This window comes from Condylura cristata, unplaced genomic scaffold, assembly GCF_000260355.1.
Source record: "Condylura cristata isolate star-nosed mole 26May11 unplaced genomic scaffold, ConCri1.0 scaffold00017, whole genome shotgun sequence".
Taxonomy (NCBI): Eukaryota; Metazoa; Chordata; class Mammalia; order Eulipotyphla; family Talpidae; genus Condylura; species Condylura cristata.
In genome coordinates, this window is record NW_004567118.1 from 37844027 (window position 1) to 37865490 (window position 21464).

At 38.0% G+C, this 21464-nt stretch overlaps 1 protein-coding gene across 1 annotated transcript in view; it reads right to left on the reverse strand.

The window, feature by feature from the left end:
• Positions 1-21464, reverse strand: part of CRLF3 (cytokine receptor-like factor 3) — a 39888-nt gene that overhangs the window by 14930 nt on the left and 3494 nt on the right. Inside the window, exons 2-6 of the mRNA XM_004684877.2 lie at positions 12480-12687; positions 9226-9313; positions 8294-8471; positions 5448-5670; positions 4039-4171 (exon numbers count right to left, since the gene is read on the reverse strand). Coding sequence (XP_004684934.1) covers positions 4039-4171; positions 5448-5670; positions 8294-8471; positions 9226-9313; positions 12480-12687 — 830 coding nt within the window. The remainder of the gene's footprint in view (positions 1-4038; positions 4172-5447; positions 5671-8293; positions 8472-9225; positions 9314-12479; positions 12688-21464) is intronic.

Sequence of the window (21464 nt, forward strand, 5' to 3'; positions counted from 1 at the left end):
AGACCTCTCCTGACCCGCCCGCTGCTCCCCTCAGCAGTGTACTTTGTCGATCTGCCTGTTCTGCACCCCACTCTGTCTCTGGTGAGTCCTTTCACCCTCCGCATCTCTGGCCTGTACCCCAGTTCTGTATGAATAAATAAATAAATCTTTAAAAAAAAATTGAATAAATAACCTTCATTTAAACAGGCCCATCTGCCAGTCCCTCAGGCACCAGGTATCCCCTTGCCATCCAAATATTCTGACTTGTTTGCTGATGCCTGAAATTCCTTTAAACAAAGAGGCCCTCCCTGGTGGCTCAATGGGTTAAAGCCCAGCACTGCTAAGCTATAAGCAGCTGATTCAGCACCAACTTGATACCCAACCAGGGATGTGATCCACATGGCACAGCAGACCTCCCCTGCTCCCCACAAAGCAGTGTGCTTCATCAGTCGGCCTGTTCTGCTCCCCACTCTGTCTCTGGTGTCCTTTTACCTTCCCCACACCTCTGGCCAGTACCCCAGTTCTGTATGCATAAATAAATAAGTCTTTTAAAAAAAAAAACCAAGGAGAAAAAATATTTTCACTCATACTCAAAGGAAAAATGATAAAAATGCAAAGGTCTGGCTAAGATAATACTGAGCTTAGCTAACTTTCAGTTACTCAACCTGCCAGGGTCCAGTCAGACAGACATCTCTGGAAGAGAGGAACTGATGATTTATTGAAGTCTATTAGACAGCAGGCCAAAACCCACAGATATTAAGTAGATTTAAATCGATTTGTGTAATTTCCAATGTCTTAATCAATAAGCACTCACTGAGCAATTTAGGAAATAAACCTGAGGATGGCATCTCTCAGACATTCCCCTGTGTTCATAGCGGAAGAATTTAAAAGCAGGAGACGTTGGGTCATCATTATCTGGTGATAAGGTCATAAAAGATGGAAAAATAAAAGAGGTCAGGACACAACAGCAGAGAAAGCATAGATTTCAGCACTAACTACAATCATGTCTATGCTTTCATGAAAAAGACAAGCAACACACATTATAAACCAGCTGTTAAAGATCAGACTCTGGATTGACACTGCCTGGATTTAAATCCTAGGTTTACCACTTACAGTTATCTGATGGGGCAATAACTTAACTGCTCTGTGCATCAATGTTCTCATCCTTAAAATGGGTACCTACACCGATTTCATTGAGATAAGAATCAAATATATTAACAGAAGGAAATGCTTAGCACAGTAGTTACTCATAGTGACTATTATGTAAATATTAACTACTATTACTATTACTACAGCTACTATTCTTATTCTTATTATGGTCTGAGGTATCTGGCCTGAATCTTTCCATCAGGAAGCCCCATGATTACACAGCAGTACCTTTTTTCCAGGAGAAAAACCACTAAGGGCAGCACTGCTATAAACAAGGGCACAAGTGAAGAAAGAGTACACTAACATAAAAAATTCATAATTTACTCAGGGAATAACTAAATAGATGAGATGCTGGACTTCTTAAGTCTCAATCTGTGTTAGTGTTTTCTGGTTATCGAGTTATTCTTCATACCCTAAGAGAGGAAACATTACATAATGTCTCATTATGTAATGAAACAACATAAACATGTGTCTTCTGAACGCTGCTGACTGTTAAAACAACTTGGGTGGTGGAGAATATGACAATGTTAGCTTATATCAAGCTTTCAGACACTCATGCTTAATATAACAAAAGAGTAACAGCAAGAAGAACATTCACATTAAAATCCCATGATTTCAAAATTTAAAAGTTGGGAGGAGAGACTCTACACTAAGGTGAGAATATGGTGAGCATCTATATCAAAGTTAGTCTTTGATTTCTAGGAAAAACTATTTAGATATATGACCATAGAAAATACATCTCAGAACAGACATACAGAGCAATGGAATCAAATAGAAAACCCAGATATAAATCCACAACTTCATGGACAGTGAATCTTTGACAAAGGAGCAAAGAATATGCAATTCAATGAAGAAAATTTGTTTAACAAAAAAGTTTGTTTAAAAAACTAGGCTGCTACATACAAAAAAAAATAAAGCTAGATTACTACCTTGCACCATACACAACAGCAACTCGAAATGGATTAAAGATCTAGACATAAGACCTGAAACCATAAAATATATAGAAGAAAATACTGGTGAAACACTATACAACATACACCTAAGTAACATCTTTAAAGATACATCACCCAAAGCAAGGACAGTGAAAGAAAGGATAAACAGCTGGGACTACAACAAACTCAAGAGCTCTGTACAGCAAAAGAGACACTACATAAAACATATACCTCATGGACTGGGAAAAAATTTTCTCACATAATACAAATGATAAAGGACTGATCACAAAGATATACAAAGAGCTGACAAAACTCAACAAATATAAAGTGAACAATCCCATCAAATAATGGACAGAAGAGCTACAAAGACACTTCTCCAAAGAAGAAATAAAGATGGCCAATAGGAATATGAAAAAATGTTCAGCATCACTTGTCATAAGGAAAATACAAATCAAAACCACATTGAGATACCATCTCAGACCAGTGAGAATGGCACAGATTAAAGTAACAAGCAACAGGGCCCTCCGTGGTGGTGTAGGGTTAAAGTACAGCACTAAGAAGCTTAAGCCACTTCCACATGAGTTCGATCCCCGCTTGCCCTGGAGATTCACATGGCGTGGCAGACCTCTCCTGACCTGCCCGCTGCACCCCTCAGCAGTGTACTTCATCAATCTGCCTGTTCTGCTCCCCACTCTGTCCCTGGTGAATCCTCTCACCCGCTGCATCTCTGGCCTGTACCCCAGTTCTGTATGAATAAATAAATAAATCTTTAAAAAAAAAAAAAAACAAGCAACAATAAATGTTGGCAAGGTGTGGAGAAAAAGGAACTCTCCTACACTGCTGGTGGAATGCAAACTGGTGCAACCACTATGGAAAACTGTGTGGAGGTTTCTCAAACTGCTAAAAATGAGGCTCCCATATGATCCAGCAAATCCACTCCTAGGTATTGACAAAGGACACAAAAACAATAATTCAAAAGGACAATGTTTACTGCTGCCCTGTTTACAATAGGGAAGATGTGGAATCAACCCAAATGCCCAAAATAGATGACTGGATCAAGATGTGGTACATATACACAATGAAATATTACTCAGCAATCAAAAACTTATGCCATTGTGGCGACATGGGTGGAACTGGAAAAGATCATGCTTAGTGATATATGCCAGAAAGAAAAAGAAAAGAACTGGATGTTTTCACTCATAGGAGTGTAAGGGATCAGTGGGGGGAGGGGGGTTATATATATAGTAATTGTAATAAAGTAAAAAAGAACATCAACTAACAACTATAAACCAGACACATTCCATGAGGGAGGAGAGGGCAACAAGGTCAAAACTGGGGTGGGAAGAACACATGGGACTATGGAGATGGCACATGGGTGAAGTGGTAATTGGAAGTCCATGGGGATCACAACTGAGATGAAACAATATACAAAATGAAGAATAATGTAAATTTGTATTTATATATAGATTTTTAAATGCAACAAAAAATAAAATAACATGAAATAAAAAAGAAATTTGTCTAATACAAGAAATAGATAATATAAATTTGATTTGTTGTAGGATAGGCTTGATTTCATTTTATTTAACAGAGGGAGTAGGGGAGGAAGACATAAAAGATACACTGTCTCTCATAGTGATTCACAAAAAGCAAAAAAATTCTTGGTCTCTGAATTTTTAAGACTGACTTCTGAGAGGTATTTTATTTATATCTACTTACCAAGAGGAGACCTTATAAGGAGAACCTACTTTGTATCAGGTATAAACAAGGTAGGATATATAAATTATCCAAGTTAATCTTCCTAACATCCCTGTAAATACTGCCAAGAAAACTGAAGCAAAGATAGATAAATGTCTACAAAGTAAAACTTCCTATCAAAGATGGAATAAACTCTGAACTATTTTTAACCAGAAACCTGTGTAGAACTTATGCACTCCACTATACCGCCAAGGGCCTGACAGATATTTTAACATGTACTTGCTTGAATGTTAATGTCTGCCCGCAGAAGTACGTTGGAGCACTGGAGTAGAGGACACCTGATGATTCTGAATCGTTCCGGAGTGCTATATTTCTTCGACTGCTCAGACTGTACCCTTCAAAGCCAGCTGTCCATTCTTTTACAAAAAGCAAAGATATTGAAAATTGTTTAGAATATTCTGAGGAATATCTTTAATACAGAAACATTACAAAAAATTGAAAGTAGAAGTGTCTGCTTTTATGGGCAAGCTTAATAAACAGTAATTATGATTTATCCTACAAATCACACAAAAAAGACTGTAGCCATTCTTACACAATTTTGATGTGCAAAATTAAATAAATGTTACCTCCTATCAAATAAAATCATAGTTAAAGTATAACTACTTAGTTCATTCCAGCCAGATTAAGAATTAATGAGACTAAATGTTTTAAACTAGTAATATGCAAGAGATCAATTCCAAATCATAAATTTTAAGAAAATATGTAGCCCCTAATATTTATATTAGATATTTATAGACAGATTTATTATAGCAACATATAATACAGTACTTAAGATATGTAATAGGGCCCTTCCTTGTGGAACAACGGTTAAAGTACAGTATTGTGAAGCTTGCAGCAGCTGCTTCAGCAGGAGCTCAATCTGGGCCAGGGAGGTGACTCATATGGCACTGCAGACCTCTCCTGATCTGCCTGCTGCTCCCCTCAGCAGTGTATTTTGTCATCTGTCTGTTCTGTTCCCCTCTCTGCCTCTGGTGAATCCTTTCACCACTTCTGCATCTCTAGCCTGTACCCCAGTTCTGTATGCATAGATAAATCAATCTTTTAAATAAGTAAATAATAAGTAAATAAAATGTGTAATATACCACCCAAATTGCGCCCTCTTTGGTGGTGCAATGGGTTAAAGCACAGCACTATGAAGTGTCCACAGCCACGCAGCATAGGTTCAATCCCAGCCAGCCAAGTGACCCACATGGTGCAGCAGACCTCTCCTGCCTCGCCAACTGCTCTCCTCAGAAGTATATTTCAGATAGTCTGCCTGTTCTGCTCCCCACTCTGCTGTCTCTGGTGAATTCTCTCACCCCATCCCACCCCCAACTCTGGCTTGTACCCCAGTTCTTATATGCATAAATAAATAAAAAAATCTTTAAAAAAAAATTTTTTTTAATTTAAAAATATTTGTTTTTAGGAGATGCTAAATTCCTATCTGGCAGTATTTCTGGACTCTGGAGATGAAAATTGCTCAAAGTCACATGAAGTAACTTAAACAAGAAGCAAAAGACATGTTCCAAATAATCCCATCAATTCAGGATTCACAGTTTAAAAAAAGGGGGTTGTCAACCCACTGCCACTAGCTCAGAATACAAGTGTTCTTGTTCACAGTTAGCTCTCAGGGGTAGGAAGAAAAGAGCATACCATGAGGCACCAATGTGGAATGACCTATCTGCGGGACGCTCCAGGGACTCCATTCCTGCCGGCCATCTCCTCGGGCGCAGACTCGAAACTGATAATCAACATGAGGGTCTATGTGCAATACTATGAATTCAGTTTCAGAGCCAACATACACATCTTCAAAGTGATGGGAAGTGCATTTACGGAACTGGAGCCTATAATCTTGGGCGGTAAAGTCGTCATCCACCTAAGAAGAAAAATTAAAGAATAAATGGGAAAAAAACTTATTAGTTAAGTAAAAGAATAACCTCTCTCAGCCTCACTGTGTAAGAACTTTGAATGGGGACATACAGGTCAAGCAGACAAAGCCCACCTGCTGAATATGAGTGATTTCAGGAAGACCACAGGAAACATGCTATCATTACTCTCCTCCATGAACAGTATATTTTATATTTCTCAGTCTGATATGGAAAAAAATCTACTTCCTTTAAAGAAACAGCATATCTTCTACACAACAGTGTCAAAGATTAAATATTAAAAATTCACAGGTACTAATCCCACAACTGCATCACTAATATAATCAAGAGAATTAACAGCCAGAACCTATAAGGAATGCCTAAAAAATTAATAGAAGACAAACCACCTAATAGAAGAATGGGCAAAAAGCACAAATAAGCACTTTAAAGAGAAAGAAATATAACCAGCAAAATAAAGATATAAAAATATTCAAGTTAATTTGTAATATAGAAAATGTAGTAATCCAAACCCACAGTAAGATGTCATAGCGGCAAAAATAGAAAGTGATAATGCCAAATGCTGAGCAGCATACAAAGCACAGGAAGTTGTAAGTACAGGAAGATAATCTGGTACAATTACTTTGGTTACTGTATTTCCTGGAAGAGCAAAGCCAATACTCAAAAACTGTATAATTTCATGACTAGGTATAAACTTTAAAGAAAAACCTTATATGTGCCCATAAGGAAACATAAGTAATAACACTTATAGCAAAAAAACCAAGAAAGCCAAATGGAAACAACTACAGGTCAACAACAACAACAAAAAAAACACAGAATAATCCTTATCTTGGGCCTCCCTGATGGTGCATGGGGTTAAGTCTCAGCACTATGAAGCTATCAATAGCCACTGCAGAACACGTTTGATGTGGGAGCTGACCCACATGGTGCAGCAGCCCTCCCCTGACCTGCCTGCTGCTCCCCTCAGCAATGTATTTCTGTTAGTCGGTCTGTTTTGCTCCCCACTCTGTTTCTGGTGAATCCTCTCACCCCCCACACCTCAGGCCTGTAATCCAGTTCTTGTATGCATAAATAAATAAAATACATCTTTAAAGATTTTTTTTTATACAGAATTGGGGTATAGGCCAGAGGTGCAGGGATGGTGAGAGGATTCAACAGAGGCAGAGTGGGGAACAGGACAGGCAGATTGACAAGTACACTGCTGAGGGGAGCTATTTTTGAACCAATAAAAGTATCTGTTCTTTCTTCTACACCAAGGTCTTATATTTAAACATTTCATTTAAGAAAATAAAAATAGTTTCTAAAAGCTGAGCACCCACCTCAGAATGATGTATTTGCTAACAATGGCCAAGATACTATGACTCATTTGGACACGGTTTCTATCTAAAATATGGTAAATCATACATTATATGATGTTAACACAGAAAATTCTTGGCAATGCTGAGTGTGTGAAAAAATCACACTTCAAGAATTTTATTTCAGAAGATTTTTAGGTCAATGTTAAACAGCAAAATATCCAACTCCAAACATTCATGATCATCTTCTGACTTTTCTAATACACAGGAATGGGAAAGACCCTTAACTCAAGAGTTAGCTTTGAAACAATATATGAGAATATGATGGGAGACAATGTGATATAAAGGTTTTAAAAATGTTCCAAACTACCCAGACTATTCACCTCAAACTGAAAGAACTACTTCACATCAGATTCCCTGGGTCAGCATTTTAATTGCAAAGCAAAGGAATTTGTGCTTATGAATAAAAGAAAATATTCAAAGACAATTAAAAAATGTCTAAGGCAGACTCTTCCTGGTGGCACAACAGGTTAAAGCACCACATTATGAAGGTCTCCGAAACCACTGCAGCATAAGTTCAATCCCTGGCCAGGATGCTGACCCACATGGCGAGGCAGACCTCTTCTGACCTGCCATCTGCTACCCTCAGCAGTGTACTTTGTCAATCTGTCTGTTCTGCTCCCCACTCTTGTCTCTGGTCAACCCTCTCACCCACCACACCTCTGGCCTGTACTCCAGTTCTGTAAGCATAAATAAATAAATCTTTAAAATAAAAATGTGTAAGGCGGGCCTCCCTGGTAGCCTTAGAGGTTAAAGCCTAAACCACATGTTGCAGCAGACCTCTCCTGTCTCACCCGCTGCTCCCCTCAGCAGTGTACTTCAATCAATCTGCCTGTTCTGCTCCCACTCAGTCTCTGGTGAATCCTCTCACCCCACCTCCACTTCTGGCCTGTACCCTAGTTCTTATATGCATGTATAAATAAATATTTTTTAAAACTTTAAAGGCCCCCAGGGCCTTCCCTGGTGGTGCAACGGGTAAGGACACAACACTGCAAGCTAGCTGCAGCCTCTTCAGTACAAGTTCAATCCCTAGCTCTGGAGGTGATTCACATGGCATGGCAGATCTCTCCTGACCCGCCCACTGCTCCCCTCAGCAGTGTACTTCATTGATCTGCCTGTTCTACTTTCCACTCTGTCTGGTGAATCCTCTCACCGCCCCTGCACCCCACTTCTATGTGCATAAATAAATAAATTTTAAAGAAAATTTAAAGGCCACCAAATCTTCATGTTGAAGCCACTTTGACAATTCTGAATTACGTACCTTACACCATCGTACTATGATGCCTCCAGGTTTTTCTATTAGTTCTTCTATCTGTACTGGTGGGCGAGATGCTACTGTTCCATGCTTAAAAATGTGGTCTTTCACAATGTTAAGAATTGAGTCATCCAGCTGAGCAGATAAACAAGGCACATCAACCAGTAAAGGCACTTCTGGTAAGCTAAAGAAACAAAGCTCATGTGTTTATGAGGGTTTTGCTGAGTAAGACATACAAGGATTACCTAAGATCAATTACATACTGTACAAATGCTGAAGCCCCCCATAAAAAATGCTAATTGCAGTGTGGGTTTTGCAAAATGTATGATGCATAAAGATCCTCTTTCCAAATAAATATAAGAAAGAAGACAGAAAAGTGATAGGATCATGGCTGGCAAATTTAGACCAAAAAATCTGTTTTATTGAGATATGACTAAGTTCTATGATATGTTCAGGATTTTTAAAATCTAACAATTCTTTTACACACATTAGAATTGAAAAAAGTCTAGAATAGGACCCTCGCTGGTGGCACAGCATTATGAAGCTATCCACAGCCATTGCAACACAAATTTGGTCCCCAAGTAGGGAGGTGTCCCACATGGTGTGGCAGAACTCTCTTCACCCGCCTGTTACACCCTTCAGCAATGTATTTCTGTAGACCTGCCTGTTCTGCTCCACACTCCGCCTCTGGTAAATTTTCTCACTCCCTGTACCTCTGGCCTGTACCCCAGTACTTGTATGCATAGATAAATCTTTCACAAAAAAAAAGTCTAGAGCAATACTACACTAAAGATTACAAACACAACTATGTTAAACCAGTAATACTAGTAAAGACAGTGAAATTTTGAAAGATATATTCTCTATCTTCCTTAATCAGAACCTTTAATGAGGAAAAAAAGCAGACAACTAAGTACTTGAATGCTCAAAGGCATTCTTACCTGTCCAACTGAATGTGAGAGGCCTTTTTGGTAAAGTTCCACAGCTTTTCATTTTGTTCTCCTACACCACCAAGAATAGCGATTTCACCTACAATCAGGAATAAGAGAACTATAGTTTAGTGAAAAATGGTCACATCATAAAGCAATCAATACAACCCATAGCTCAGTGGGCTCCTGTTTTTCTTGCAAACATCTCTTGAGTGATGCCACAGAATTCTCAAAAGGTAGAAGCAGAAAGTTACTGAAAGCTCAAGATCAAGAGGAAAAAGAATATATAACCGCAACACTTTGCCTGAGATGAAAGATTCTGCTCAATACAAGGAAGTCGTTTGTCAGCCAACTTTATGCAAAAAAGAGATCTGGGACTTTTTTTTTTTTTTAAGATTTATTTATTTATGCATACAGAGCTGGGTACAAGCCAGAGGTGCAGGTAAGAGGATTCACCAGACAGAGTGGGGAGCAGAGTAAGCAGATCAACAAAGTACACTGCTGAGGAGAGCAGCAGGCGAGTCAGGAGAGGTCTGATGTGCCATGTGGATCACCTCTGGGGCAGGGATCAAATCAGTGCTGTGCTTTAACCTGTTGTGCCATCAGGGAGGGCCTGGGATACTTTTTATACAAAACTTTTATCAACTCCGAAGAGAGCTAGCAAAAATATTAACCTGATTGGAGCTACAACAAATAGAGGCTTAAAAGGCAAAAAGTTGTATTTTCTAAAAGAATATAAAACTTCAGATTAGAAAGCACTCAACAGAACAATACAGAGAAAATGCTATGTAAGGGTGTGGGAAAAAACCCCAGCAACTTCTATGTCATTCCACAGCCCTGAAGAATACTACCAAACTTTTCCATCTGAATGTATCCTAGAGTTACTCAAGTGTTTTGAGATCAGAAGACCATTCTCCTTCACAAGGAATACAGACCTACTGAACACTGCATTAAAATCCTCAAAATTCCATAAATATTTTTAACCCTTGAGAGGATAAGAAAGATTTTAAGATTTAAAATATTTCCGAAATATGAAAAAAATTCAAGCATCAGATGCTGTAACATACATGTATGTGCCCCAAAAGATTTATTTTCTAAAATTAAAAACATTCCTCAGTCCTTCGGGTGAGGAGTACACACTCCTAACATGTGCCAAACAGCTTCTGGATTTGTTCCCAAATTCAAAGCCTCCAGGGAAAGACATTCTGTGGTCCTGCTACAAAGAGTTTTCCCAAAAGCACTATTATGGACAGGGACAAATAAGTACTTCTCAATGAAGGTAAGACGAAAATGCAATTAGACAGTAAAGACAGCGCCAGCACCATATTCCAAAAAGGCAATTAATTTCCAGTAGAAGTGACAGGCTTGTGAGTCATGCACATTTTCTATCCAATGCCACTCACAGAACTCAACCTGCAGAATAAATGATATGGACTCTCCTGTTTCTTTATCCCTATCCGCCCTTTACTTTTTTTTTTTTAAGTTTTATTAAAGAACACTGGTTTATAATATATGAGTTTTAGTTGTACATCATTATAAACAATTCTGCATATACTATATTGAGTTTACCACTAAAAGTATAACCCCATCACACAATGATTAACTTCCCCTCCTTCTTTATCACACAATGATTAACTTCCCTTTCTGGTAACCAATAACAGCAACTACCTTTTAAACACTGGGACCCCTCTACCATCTTCTCTTCTCATAGTGGACACTGCCTCCAGATGATCTTACTTAATCCCATGTAGTCATATATGATATGTCAATCACTGACTGCCAAATTGACATCACCAGCTATGATATCTCTTCTAAGCATCATACCCACATTCCTAACTGCCTCCTGGCATTACAAGTTCCTCAAATACAACATGTCTCAAACTGATTACCTAACCATCCCCATCTGAATACCTAACCATCCCCTAAAGCCGACCCCCCTCCTTCCTTTTCTGTGTAAATAAAGGGCACACTTTAAATTTACTCAGTCATACTGAGTCAGGCTAGTTTTGGCCATCCTAAATCTTTCCCTTTATTCTCCATCCTTTACCTAGGCATTTACCAATAATCAACATGATTGATCAGTAGAATCATCAACCTATAAAAAGTCTTAAGGCAAGCTCTGCAATCAGTCTCTTTTACTTCCAATCTTACAACATCTAGTACAATCTCCAAGCTGTACACAGTGTCATCTTTTTTTTTTTTTAATAAAGATTTAACTTATTTATGCATACAGAACTGAGGTATAGGCCAAAGGCTCAAGGATGCTGACAGGATTCACCAGAGACAGAGTGGGGAGCAGAACAGGCAGATCAACGAAGCACACTGCTGAGGGGAGCAGCGGGAGGGTCAGGAGAGGTCTGTCACGCCATGTGGTCACCTCCCCGGCAGGACCGTACTCATGCTGAAGTGGCTTTAGCTTCCTACTGCTGTGCTTTAACCCACTGCACCACCATGGAGGGCCCAGCACTGTCATCTTTTTTAAAATACAAACCTAACTGTGTAACACTATTACCTAAATTAGAGCAACAGATTCCTGAGATGCCAGTCACCTCATTGATGATGTTACTTCTGCTGCCAATCATGCTGTTACCTCCTTTTGCCCCTTTGCCTCCTTGATGAATTTTGGACCAACTTCTACAGCAAGCTAACCTACATCCTCCCAGAGAGTTAAATACTTCCCTTCTATGTTCTCATAAAGCCTTAGATCTCTCTCTGTATATATGCCTCATTCATAATGCTGTGAACCCCAAAAGGCAGAGCCATTACCTTTTTGTTTAATGTACTTGACAAAGACCTATATCAAGGAAGGAGAAGGAAGGAAAAAAAGGAAGGTAGACATGAAGGAAGAGAGAAAGACAAGATCTGAAAAAGCTTCAACAAAAATAATTATTTAAAAATAGGAACATAAAATACAATTTTACAAGTAAACAACATACCCTTCCAAAAAGAACAATGGAGTTAAACTCTATCCACCATGAACACTTTGAACAATACTGAATAGGCTCAAAATGACCTTCAAATAATTGTTAACAATGTATGAGATACTATCACAGAACCATTTGAGAAAAAGTTTTACTGCTTGTTTTTTGTAAATGACTATAATTAACGCTTCATGGCACTTACTCTCGAATACATCACTATATCTTTCTCATCCTACATTACAAACTGTCCCAAGGTAGAAACATCCTAAGAACCCACATGTAGGTAGCAAGGAGCCTGTTGGTATCCTGAAAGATAAGCAATTAATTGGCTCCCTGGACTCCCACCTTCTTGGACTAAGTCGTCTGCAGTGTTCACTCCATGCTCTATGAGCTTCTGGCAGTCATCTAGTGGTTTAATGGTCTCCTGTTCAATGCTGTCTACCTCTTGTAAAAGGGTCACCAATCGCTCATCCAGGAGCTTTCCCAGGGTCCCCTTTAAATCATTAAAATGTTGTTTGAGGACATCTCTTGTCTGTGATGCACTCTCTTTGATCTGAAAAGTACAAAAAAACTCAGAGTCAGAATCTTAGAAAAAGCTAATCAATAAGCATCATCCATAATAATCTCAAGGTACAACATAGCTATTCATCTTTTCCTCATTGATTAACAGAATGAGATTCAGTTGCACAAACTTGAAGACCTTTATAAAATTGGCCTTCCCATGAGAAAGAATGGGCTCAAACCCTAGTCCCATCATTCCATTTGGTTAATTTAAGCACCTCCATAATAATGCTTATCTTGTGGAGTTGTTGTGAGGGTTAAGTTAAAAGTCTATGTACTACACTTGGTAAAATCACTGGCACACTGCTGTTCTCAATAAATAAATGTTAGAAATTATTATTATCTGCCAAAAATAAGTCTTGGCAACAGTATGTTTCTACACACTTTTTTAATTAGGACCCCTCCTAATTAATTAAAATTCATTTTGCTGAAAAGAAGTAAAGAAATGGTAGATTAGAAAACCAGAATACAAAAAAAAAAAGCAATTTCATGGAATAAAATGCCCTCAATATGATTTAAAAAAGAAACTAAAAATTGATTTAAAATCCAAAGAGGTTTACAGAAAGCAGAGAAAGTCCATATAAAGGGTAACTTTGGGGTAATGATTTCATCTTTTTGTTGTTATTTTTCACTTAATCCTTTTTCAGCTATGGTCTTTTTTGTAAATATCAAGAATAGGTTTATAGCCCCTCTTCTCAGAAAGACGAATAACCCAGACCCTAAGATTCCATTTCAGAGGTCATAAAGTGCTTCAGATCTCAACCATGGCTTGTCTAAAGTAAAAATTCTAATAATTGGTTTGCAGAAGAATTACATAGGCTGTCTGTTATAATTCAAACTGGAGGGCTCCATTCCAAACCCACTAAACTAGAAGTCTGGAGGAATATATGGATGGAATTCTTGTTTTTTTATAAGCCCACCTGTGATTTCACAACCCACACTCTGAGAAACACCCTCATTGCACAGAGTCCAGACTAAGAGCCAGGCTTCCAGCAGTTACAACAGGAAAATCTCTACGTCTCACATATATTTTGAACAATACAGATACCGTATCTTATTTAAATAATACAAATAACACACAATCACTATCTCTTTCATTATAGGAAAGAAAATTCTAACTATAAGCCAAATGCTGCTTCAATTAAAGCAAACACACTTTACTTTGCAGATATTATCTATTAATGTCATATTAGTGTCATATGACACATTATAATTACTACCCTAAATTATATTTACTACCCTAACTTGTTTGCTATTTTTAGCTTAAGAAGAGCCTTTGGAGTCCAAGAAAAATTCACCAAAAAATAACGTCTCAACAACCCTCCTTGTTGGCCCAAGGGATTAAGTCTCAGCACTGAGAGGCTATCCGCAGCCATTATGACACAAGTTCGACCTGCAGCCCCAGAGGTGACCTACATGTTACAGCAGACCTCTGCTGTCTTGCCTGCTGCGCCCCTCAGCAGTATATTTAAGTAGATCTGCCAGTTCTGCTCCCAACACTCTGTCTCTGGTGAATCCTCTCACCGTCCCCTCACCTTTGGCCTGCACCCCAGCTGTTGTATACATAAATAAATCTTTTTAAAAATAGTATCTCAAAAGATGGATAAAAATACAATCTTTCAACAGTTAATAGAGAAATTTAGAAAGTTTTCTGATTATTCTCTAATACTAGATTTTAAAAGCAGAATACAAAATTGTTTTCAGAAATGTTCACAATCAAATAAAAACTCACCCCCAAGGACTACAAAGAAAACACAGGGGTTAAAAAAGAAAATAGTTTGATTGGCTGGGGTGAGCAGATCATGGAAACATTTTTCTCTTTTAACATTAACATAAATTACAATGGTATGTGTGTGTGCAGTAAGTAAAAGAATTCCTTAAATCTTAATAAAAAAAGAAGTCCTAATTTAAGTTTTTTAATATATTTCCGTAAAGTTACAAGAAAATCTCTATGAAATTCACTGGCCAGTAAATACAGGGAGGGATAATTCAAAATGTACTTGATTTGGCTCAGTCTTGAAGTACAGCCCAAACATACATAGAACTCGGTAAATATAGGTTGTTGAATAAAAATGAAGTCAGCATATGCTTGTAAACATTTTTAAATGAACCAGGGAAAGAAATGCCTTCTGATTTCGATCCATCACCTGTAATACTGATTGCAGTGCAGACTCTCAGAACTCACCCAGAAGTACTGAATCAGAAGGTGAATTTTTAACAAGATCCCCAGCTAACTTACATAGATCTTACAGATACAACATGCAGGAGTCTGCTCCCAGGACAAAGAGGAAATTCTGCAGTTAGCACTACACAAACCAAGTCTTCCTTCAGTCTTTAACGGATACAGCACATAGAGGAAGTGTATTAGTTAGGTAAAGTCAATTTCCTCTTTAGAAAGAATTCAAAAACCTCCTTCAGCTGTTGCAGAGTCTCACTAAGTTTTGTTTTTCAGAACCTCAGAGAAAAAAAAGGAAGTATGTGAGCAAAATGCAGAGAGAGGACCAGGGAAGGGAGAATCTATTTCCAAATCCCCCTACTGTACTTTCATTATAAATTTGGTCCATTTTGTTCACAGAATCCTAACTGTTCTTTGAAATTTAATACTACCTCGGTACGATTCTCTTCTTCCTGAAATAGTTCATAATTTAAAACCTCAGTCACCTTTAATACAATTATGTAATTAATTTTAGAATACAAAGTTCAAAAGCTCTTTTTTTTTTTTTTAAAGACTGCTCATCTGTGTCAACACAGGCATCTCTCTTTTTCCTTTCCTTAATAAATTTGCTGTGTGCTGATGGGGAAAAAAAACACGAACTTCACTACTGAGTAAATTTCTTCACATTTGTTGTGGTCCAATGTGTTCAATGTTAGCTCATAAAATCTTCACAACTCTTGAAAAGTGGGCCCGTAGGGCTCTGTTAGGGAAATGAAGCTAACAGAAGTCAAATAACTCTCCAAGGCTTCATGCACCGAAAATAATCTGACTCCAAAACAATCTGACTTTCCACTGCACCAAGCTGTGGAAGATTGACATCCCACTTTAAAGCATTTCCAGATAAATCTATGATTTTTATATTGACTGAAGACACTAAAATTAAAGAGTAGACAACCAATCAGCCCCAAATGCCACCTAGGCAAACCAGGACACAGCAACTGTGATAGTTTGTAGCAAAAGAGATATAAGAATACAAATGCTACAAACCCAGGTCTCAAAGAGAATCATAACATACACTGTTTATGAGTGATATTCTGAACATATTTTGCACTAAAGTCAAATGAAACAAACCATCAAAACTTATTTACTAAGGTTCTACTGTAGCTTTGAAACTAACCCCAAAGCAACTGTATTTTAAAAAATTTTAACAAGTGGATGAACTCACAGAATGCCAAAGTCATCATGTTTATACATCAATATTAAGCCATATATAAAGCCTAAAAAACAGTTCACAGTTCTCCAAGACAATAGTAATTAATACACTTCTCCAGAGTTTACTAAAGTCATAAAATCCATGTTCAATTGGATTTAAGAATATCTTTAATCTTAAGTGATATATATATATATATATGTATATATGATTATATCATAATATATTGAGTATTTCAGGAAATTAAGAACTGGAATCCCTTCTATTTCCCCTAAAAGTGCCATTTTCATTGATTTTACTTTTTTAAAGATGTATTTTATTTATGCATGCAAGAGGTGTCTGAGTGGAAGTGTGGGAGATTCACTAAAAGAAAGAGTGGGGAGCAGAACAGGTGGATGAACTGAAATTCACTGCTGAGGGGAGCAGCAGGTGGGACAGGAGAGGTCTGCCATGCCATGTGGGTCAGCTCCCTGGCTGGGGACGGAATTCATGCTGCAGTAGCTCCTGATAGCTTTAACCCCTTGAGTTACCAGGAAGGCCCTTCATTGACTTTAGAAAGACATCCTCCAAGTTTAACAGGAAAATTTAAACTAATTTAGTTTTAACAGTAAAACTAATTTCAGGGTCTCCCTGGTGGTGCAAGGGGTTAAGTCATAGCACTATGAAGCTATCCACAGCCACTATTGCACAAGTTTGATCCTCAGCCGGGGAGCTGACCCACATGTAGCAGCAGACCTCTCCTTCCCTGCTGGCTTCTCCCCTCAGCAGTGTATTTCAGACAATCTGCCTGTTCTGCTCCTCACTCTGCCTGTGATGAATCCTCTCATACACTCCCCACCCCCACACCTTTGACCCATAACCCAGTGCTTGTATGCATAGATAAATAAATCTTTAAAAAAAAAAAAACAACAACTAATTTTGAGGTCATATTTCAATTCTACCACAACCCTATGAAGAAAGCAACTGTAGATGATTAACACAGGAGTCAGAGAAATGAACTCACCACATCACAAAGCTAGTAAAGTGGCTGAAGCTTTTAATTCAATCTGACTGACATGGGCTAAATGGCCCTGCTATATTTCCTTCTTAACTTACAGTTAGCTTTTTTGGGTTTTGAATATTTGAGAACTTTAAAAAGAAAATCTTTGTTATGTGATTTGGCAGCCTGTTATATTAGTGGCCTCCAATGAACCAATGCATATGCCCCAATGTATCCTGGTATCTATCCTTCCCCCTAGAACATAGGCTGGATTTGTAACTGTCAGTGCAATTATACATGCACAACAAGAGTAAAGTAGGGTCCTCCCTGGTGTTATAAGGGTTAAGTCTCAGCACTATGAAGCTATCAGCAGTCACTGCAGCACAAGTTCCATCCCAGCCAAAGAAGTGGCCCACCTGGTATGGCAGACCTCTCCTGATCCACCCACTGCACCCCTCAGCAGTGTATTTCAATCAATCTGCCTATGCTGTTCCCCACTCTGTCTCTGGTGAATCCTTTCACGCCCCGCACATCTGGCCTGTGCCCCAATTCTTGAATACATAAATAAATAAATCTCTATATAACGGAACAGGTGAGAAAATAATGATAATGATGAACAGCTATATACCAGAGATATTTTGTGGGGGTGGAGTGGGGAACGGGATCAAAAACAGTGAGGGGAGGGAAATGCACGGGACTATGGTGATGGCACATGGGTGATTTGGTGATGGGAAACCCAAGGGGATTGCAAATGAGATGGAAAAATGCACAAAATGATGTAAAAATAAACTATTATATATATATATATATATATATATTAGAGTGAATTGATGTTGTGTCAGCCTTAAGACATGGCAACTCCTATTTTTGCATGTTTTGGGGTCCTGATCAGCATGTAAGAAGTTTGGATATCTTCCTGGAAAGTGAAAGCTGAAAGGGAGAAAAGTAGGAGGAGGCACAGCCATACAAGCATTCCAACTGAGTCCTGTTACTACTAAGGCCCAAAACAGGTAAGCAGACATTCTATCTTGAACATTCCTCCCTCAGCAGCCATTTGACTGCAATCACATGAGTGGTGCCAGCAAAACCAGAAGAACTGCCAAACTGAGCCCCAGTCAATCCCCAGAATAGTAAGCAAATAAAAAGACTGCTTTTTAAGCTGTTAAGATTTGGCATAGTTTATGATGCATTAATAAATAATCAAATCATAAAATAAAGCAATGCTTAATTCATGATTATCTGTATTAATAAATAAGGCGCCTACAATCGAGACCAGAATCTAAAAAGAATGTCTACAAAATTACACCCACAACATTCATAATTGACACTCATTCAACATTTATTGAGGTCTGCTATGTTCTAGGAACTGGAGTTAAAAAGATAATAAGCCATGATGGGTTTGCCCACACAGAAAAAAACTAACACAACTTGTCATTCTGGTACAGAGGGTAGCTGCATGCACACATATGCATGCATATATATAAAATATAGCATGTTCTCATATACCACAAACTACCAACAGGACTCAGAAAGGACAGATAATTGGGAAAGAGAATATGAAGCACTTAAACAGTAAGTTGCCTTCAGCTAGAGAGATAGGATTTCATCTTGAATAGAAATAATTTTAGTAGCATTATTATTATTGCTAATATTTCTTATTATACTACTCTAATATTTCTTAAGCACCTTAAGTACACTTCTCATTTTAGTCCCCACAATGGTCATATTAAGTAGATTCTATTCTTATCCTCACTGTACAGTTAAGAAAAATGAGAATGAAGGGCTTCCCTGATGGCACAAGGGATTAAGTTTCAGCATTATGAAACTATCCATAACCTCTACAGTAGAGTTGAATCCCCAGCCTGAGAGGTGACCCACATGGGATGGCAGACCTCTCCTATCTCACCTGTTGCTCCCTTAGGCAGTGTATTTCTAAGAACTTGCCTGTTCTGCTCCCCACTATGTCTCTGGTGAATCTTCTCACCCCCACACCTCTGGCCTACACTCCAGTTCCTGTATGCATAAATAAATAAAATAAAAATCTTTTAAAACTTAAAAAATATATAAATGATTCATCGATTCCTCCTACTGCTAAAAATGTCTTATCTTTGGACTTTTAGACCAGAAATGACATACAATATTTACCAAGTAGGAATAGAACTTCTCTAGCAAATAATAAATGCATTACAATCTACACTGAAAAAACCTACATAGAGAAAAACTGGATGCCTGTGTGGTATTCTCATACTTTTAAATTCACATCACTGATTCTAACATTACTGATTCAGAATGCTTGCTTTAATTTTCATTTACATCCTTCAGTATCTCAACTTGTTTTAGACTCAATAAACAGCTATCAGTGGCATGTTTAAAGAAAATTTGTGAAAAATGATTGAAAAGCCAATGTAATTAGGTAGGTAGTCTTGGAACTCAAATATATGAGTAGCTATTTCCCCACGGTTGTTGAATCCCCCTGGTTGCTTGCTTGGTTTCCAGTTTTCTGGCGTACCTAAGTCAATGCATTGCAACCTACCACTAGCAAAGGTTCCATTAGTACCTATGTAATACACTCTTTTCACCTCTGCATTAACAAATAGGCTGCAAATGGGAAAATGTCATAATAATGGCTAGTGACTCTATGTAACTACAAGAAAATATAAATACAAAGTTGCAATAAAGTGGTCCCAACTCTGCAAAGTAATCTGTCTAGGAAGATACAACAAAATGTTAAAAGTGTTTTTCTGTAAACAATAGAATAATGGGTTCTTTTAAAATTATTTCATCTGTTTCTGGTTTCCCCTAGTCCAGACTTAACCTTTTTTTTTTTTTAGGACAAAAAAGGAACATTTAAAAGACTACTGCTGTAACAAATGACTTTCAAACAGATTTTTGAACTGTTTTGAAAATGGGTAACAGAAGGGGAAGTGGGAGATAAAAGAAGCAGTAATAGTCTCTTTGCTGAACTACTAAGACTTCCTGCCCTCATTTTCTGAAATAACTTACTTTTGTTTTTCTACTGAGTTCTATATCTGTCCAGTGTTTAGCAGTGTTTACAAACCCTGTGGAATAATGATCTATAGCGAACCTGGTACTGCACATATTAGGAATAACAAGATTGTTAGTTAAATCTTTGAAATCTGAAATCAACTACTAAAAAATTGAAAACAAAATACTATAAACTACAAATGGTCCCATTACAGATGTTAAGACATACTAGGACAAGCCAAGTATTCACTTATAAATGTGGTTGTCTAACAAATGTATGATATTTCAAGCAAAGTTTTAATCTTTAGGAATGACACAGGAATTCATGATGACAATCCTTTGGTTTAGATTAAACTACAAAACTCATAGAGAGCTGATGAAGTTTAATGGTATACTCTAAGGCAGTGTGCCTTGATTTTTAATGTGCATACATATCACACCTGGTAATCTTGTTAAAGTACAAATTATGATTCCATAAGTCTGTCAGGGGCCCAGTTCCTACATTCTAACAAGATCCCAGGTGATGCTTCAGCTGTGGTCATGGACCACGCTTAAAAAGCAGGGATCAGTGGGGTACCACTGGCCAGGGCTCAGCAAGGTCGCACCAAATATTATCTGAGCTAGGTACCAGGATCCAACCTTTTACTCTGAAAGAGCAGAAACTTGCTTTGGCAATGCCCTGAGAGACAGTGAGTCACACTAACTAAAAGATACCTGAAAAACAACACATTCATTTTAGAGTGACCCATAAGTGTACATGGACTGGAGTTATGGTGTCCCTCACTGTGGGCACTTCCAACACCTTTGATAACTAACATACAGAAGAATACCAATAACAATAATAATAATAAAGTAAAACAGACAAAGGACCTGCAAAGCTTAAGGACTAACTGGCCCAGTCTGTGGCAATGTCATCAAGGTAGTGCTACTATGAGATTATCCCACTGACATCGTTATGCGACATTTTCATCAGCTGGATTGTAGAAAGTAGAGACCTACTTTCTATGATCAGGAAAGCCAGCCCTGTAGAAATAAACAACTGATGAAAAACACAATAGAAGTGAAATCTAAAAACAAATACACAGAATTTTGGTTTTTCCCATTTATTTTGTTTTTATGGGTAACTGCCTAGTTATCAGTCACCAAAGGAAACAGTAACTCCATTGAGGGACAACTGTCTGTTTCCATGACCCTGTACAGTATTGCCAGGACCTAGAATTTCTGACCCATAAGAGGCATCCAATAAATATTTATGGAGTGAATGAACAAATGAGCACTTAAGGAGAGTAGGAGTTAATTTCTTTGGTATTTACAGTCTAATACCAAGATTCCAAGGAGCTTTTTTCTTTTTTTTAAGTTTATTTATGCATACAGAACTGGGGTACAGGCCAGAGGTGCAGGGGTGGTGAGAGGATTCACCAGAGACAGAGTCTTACTTTT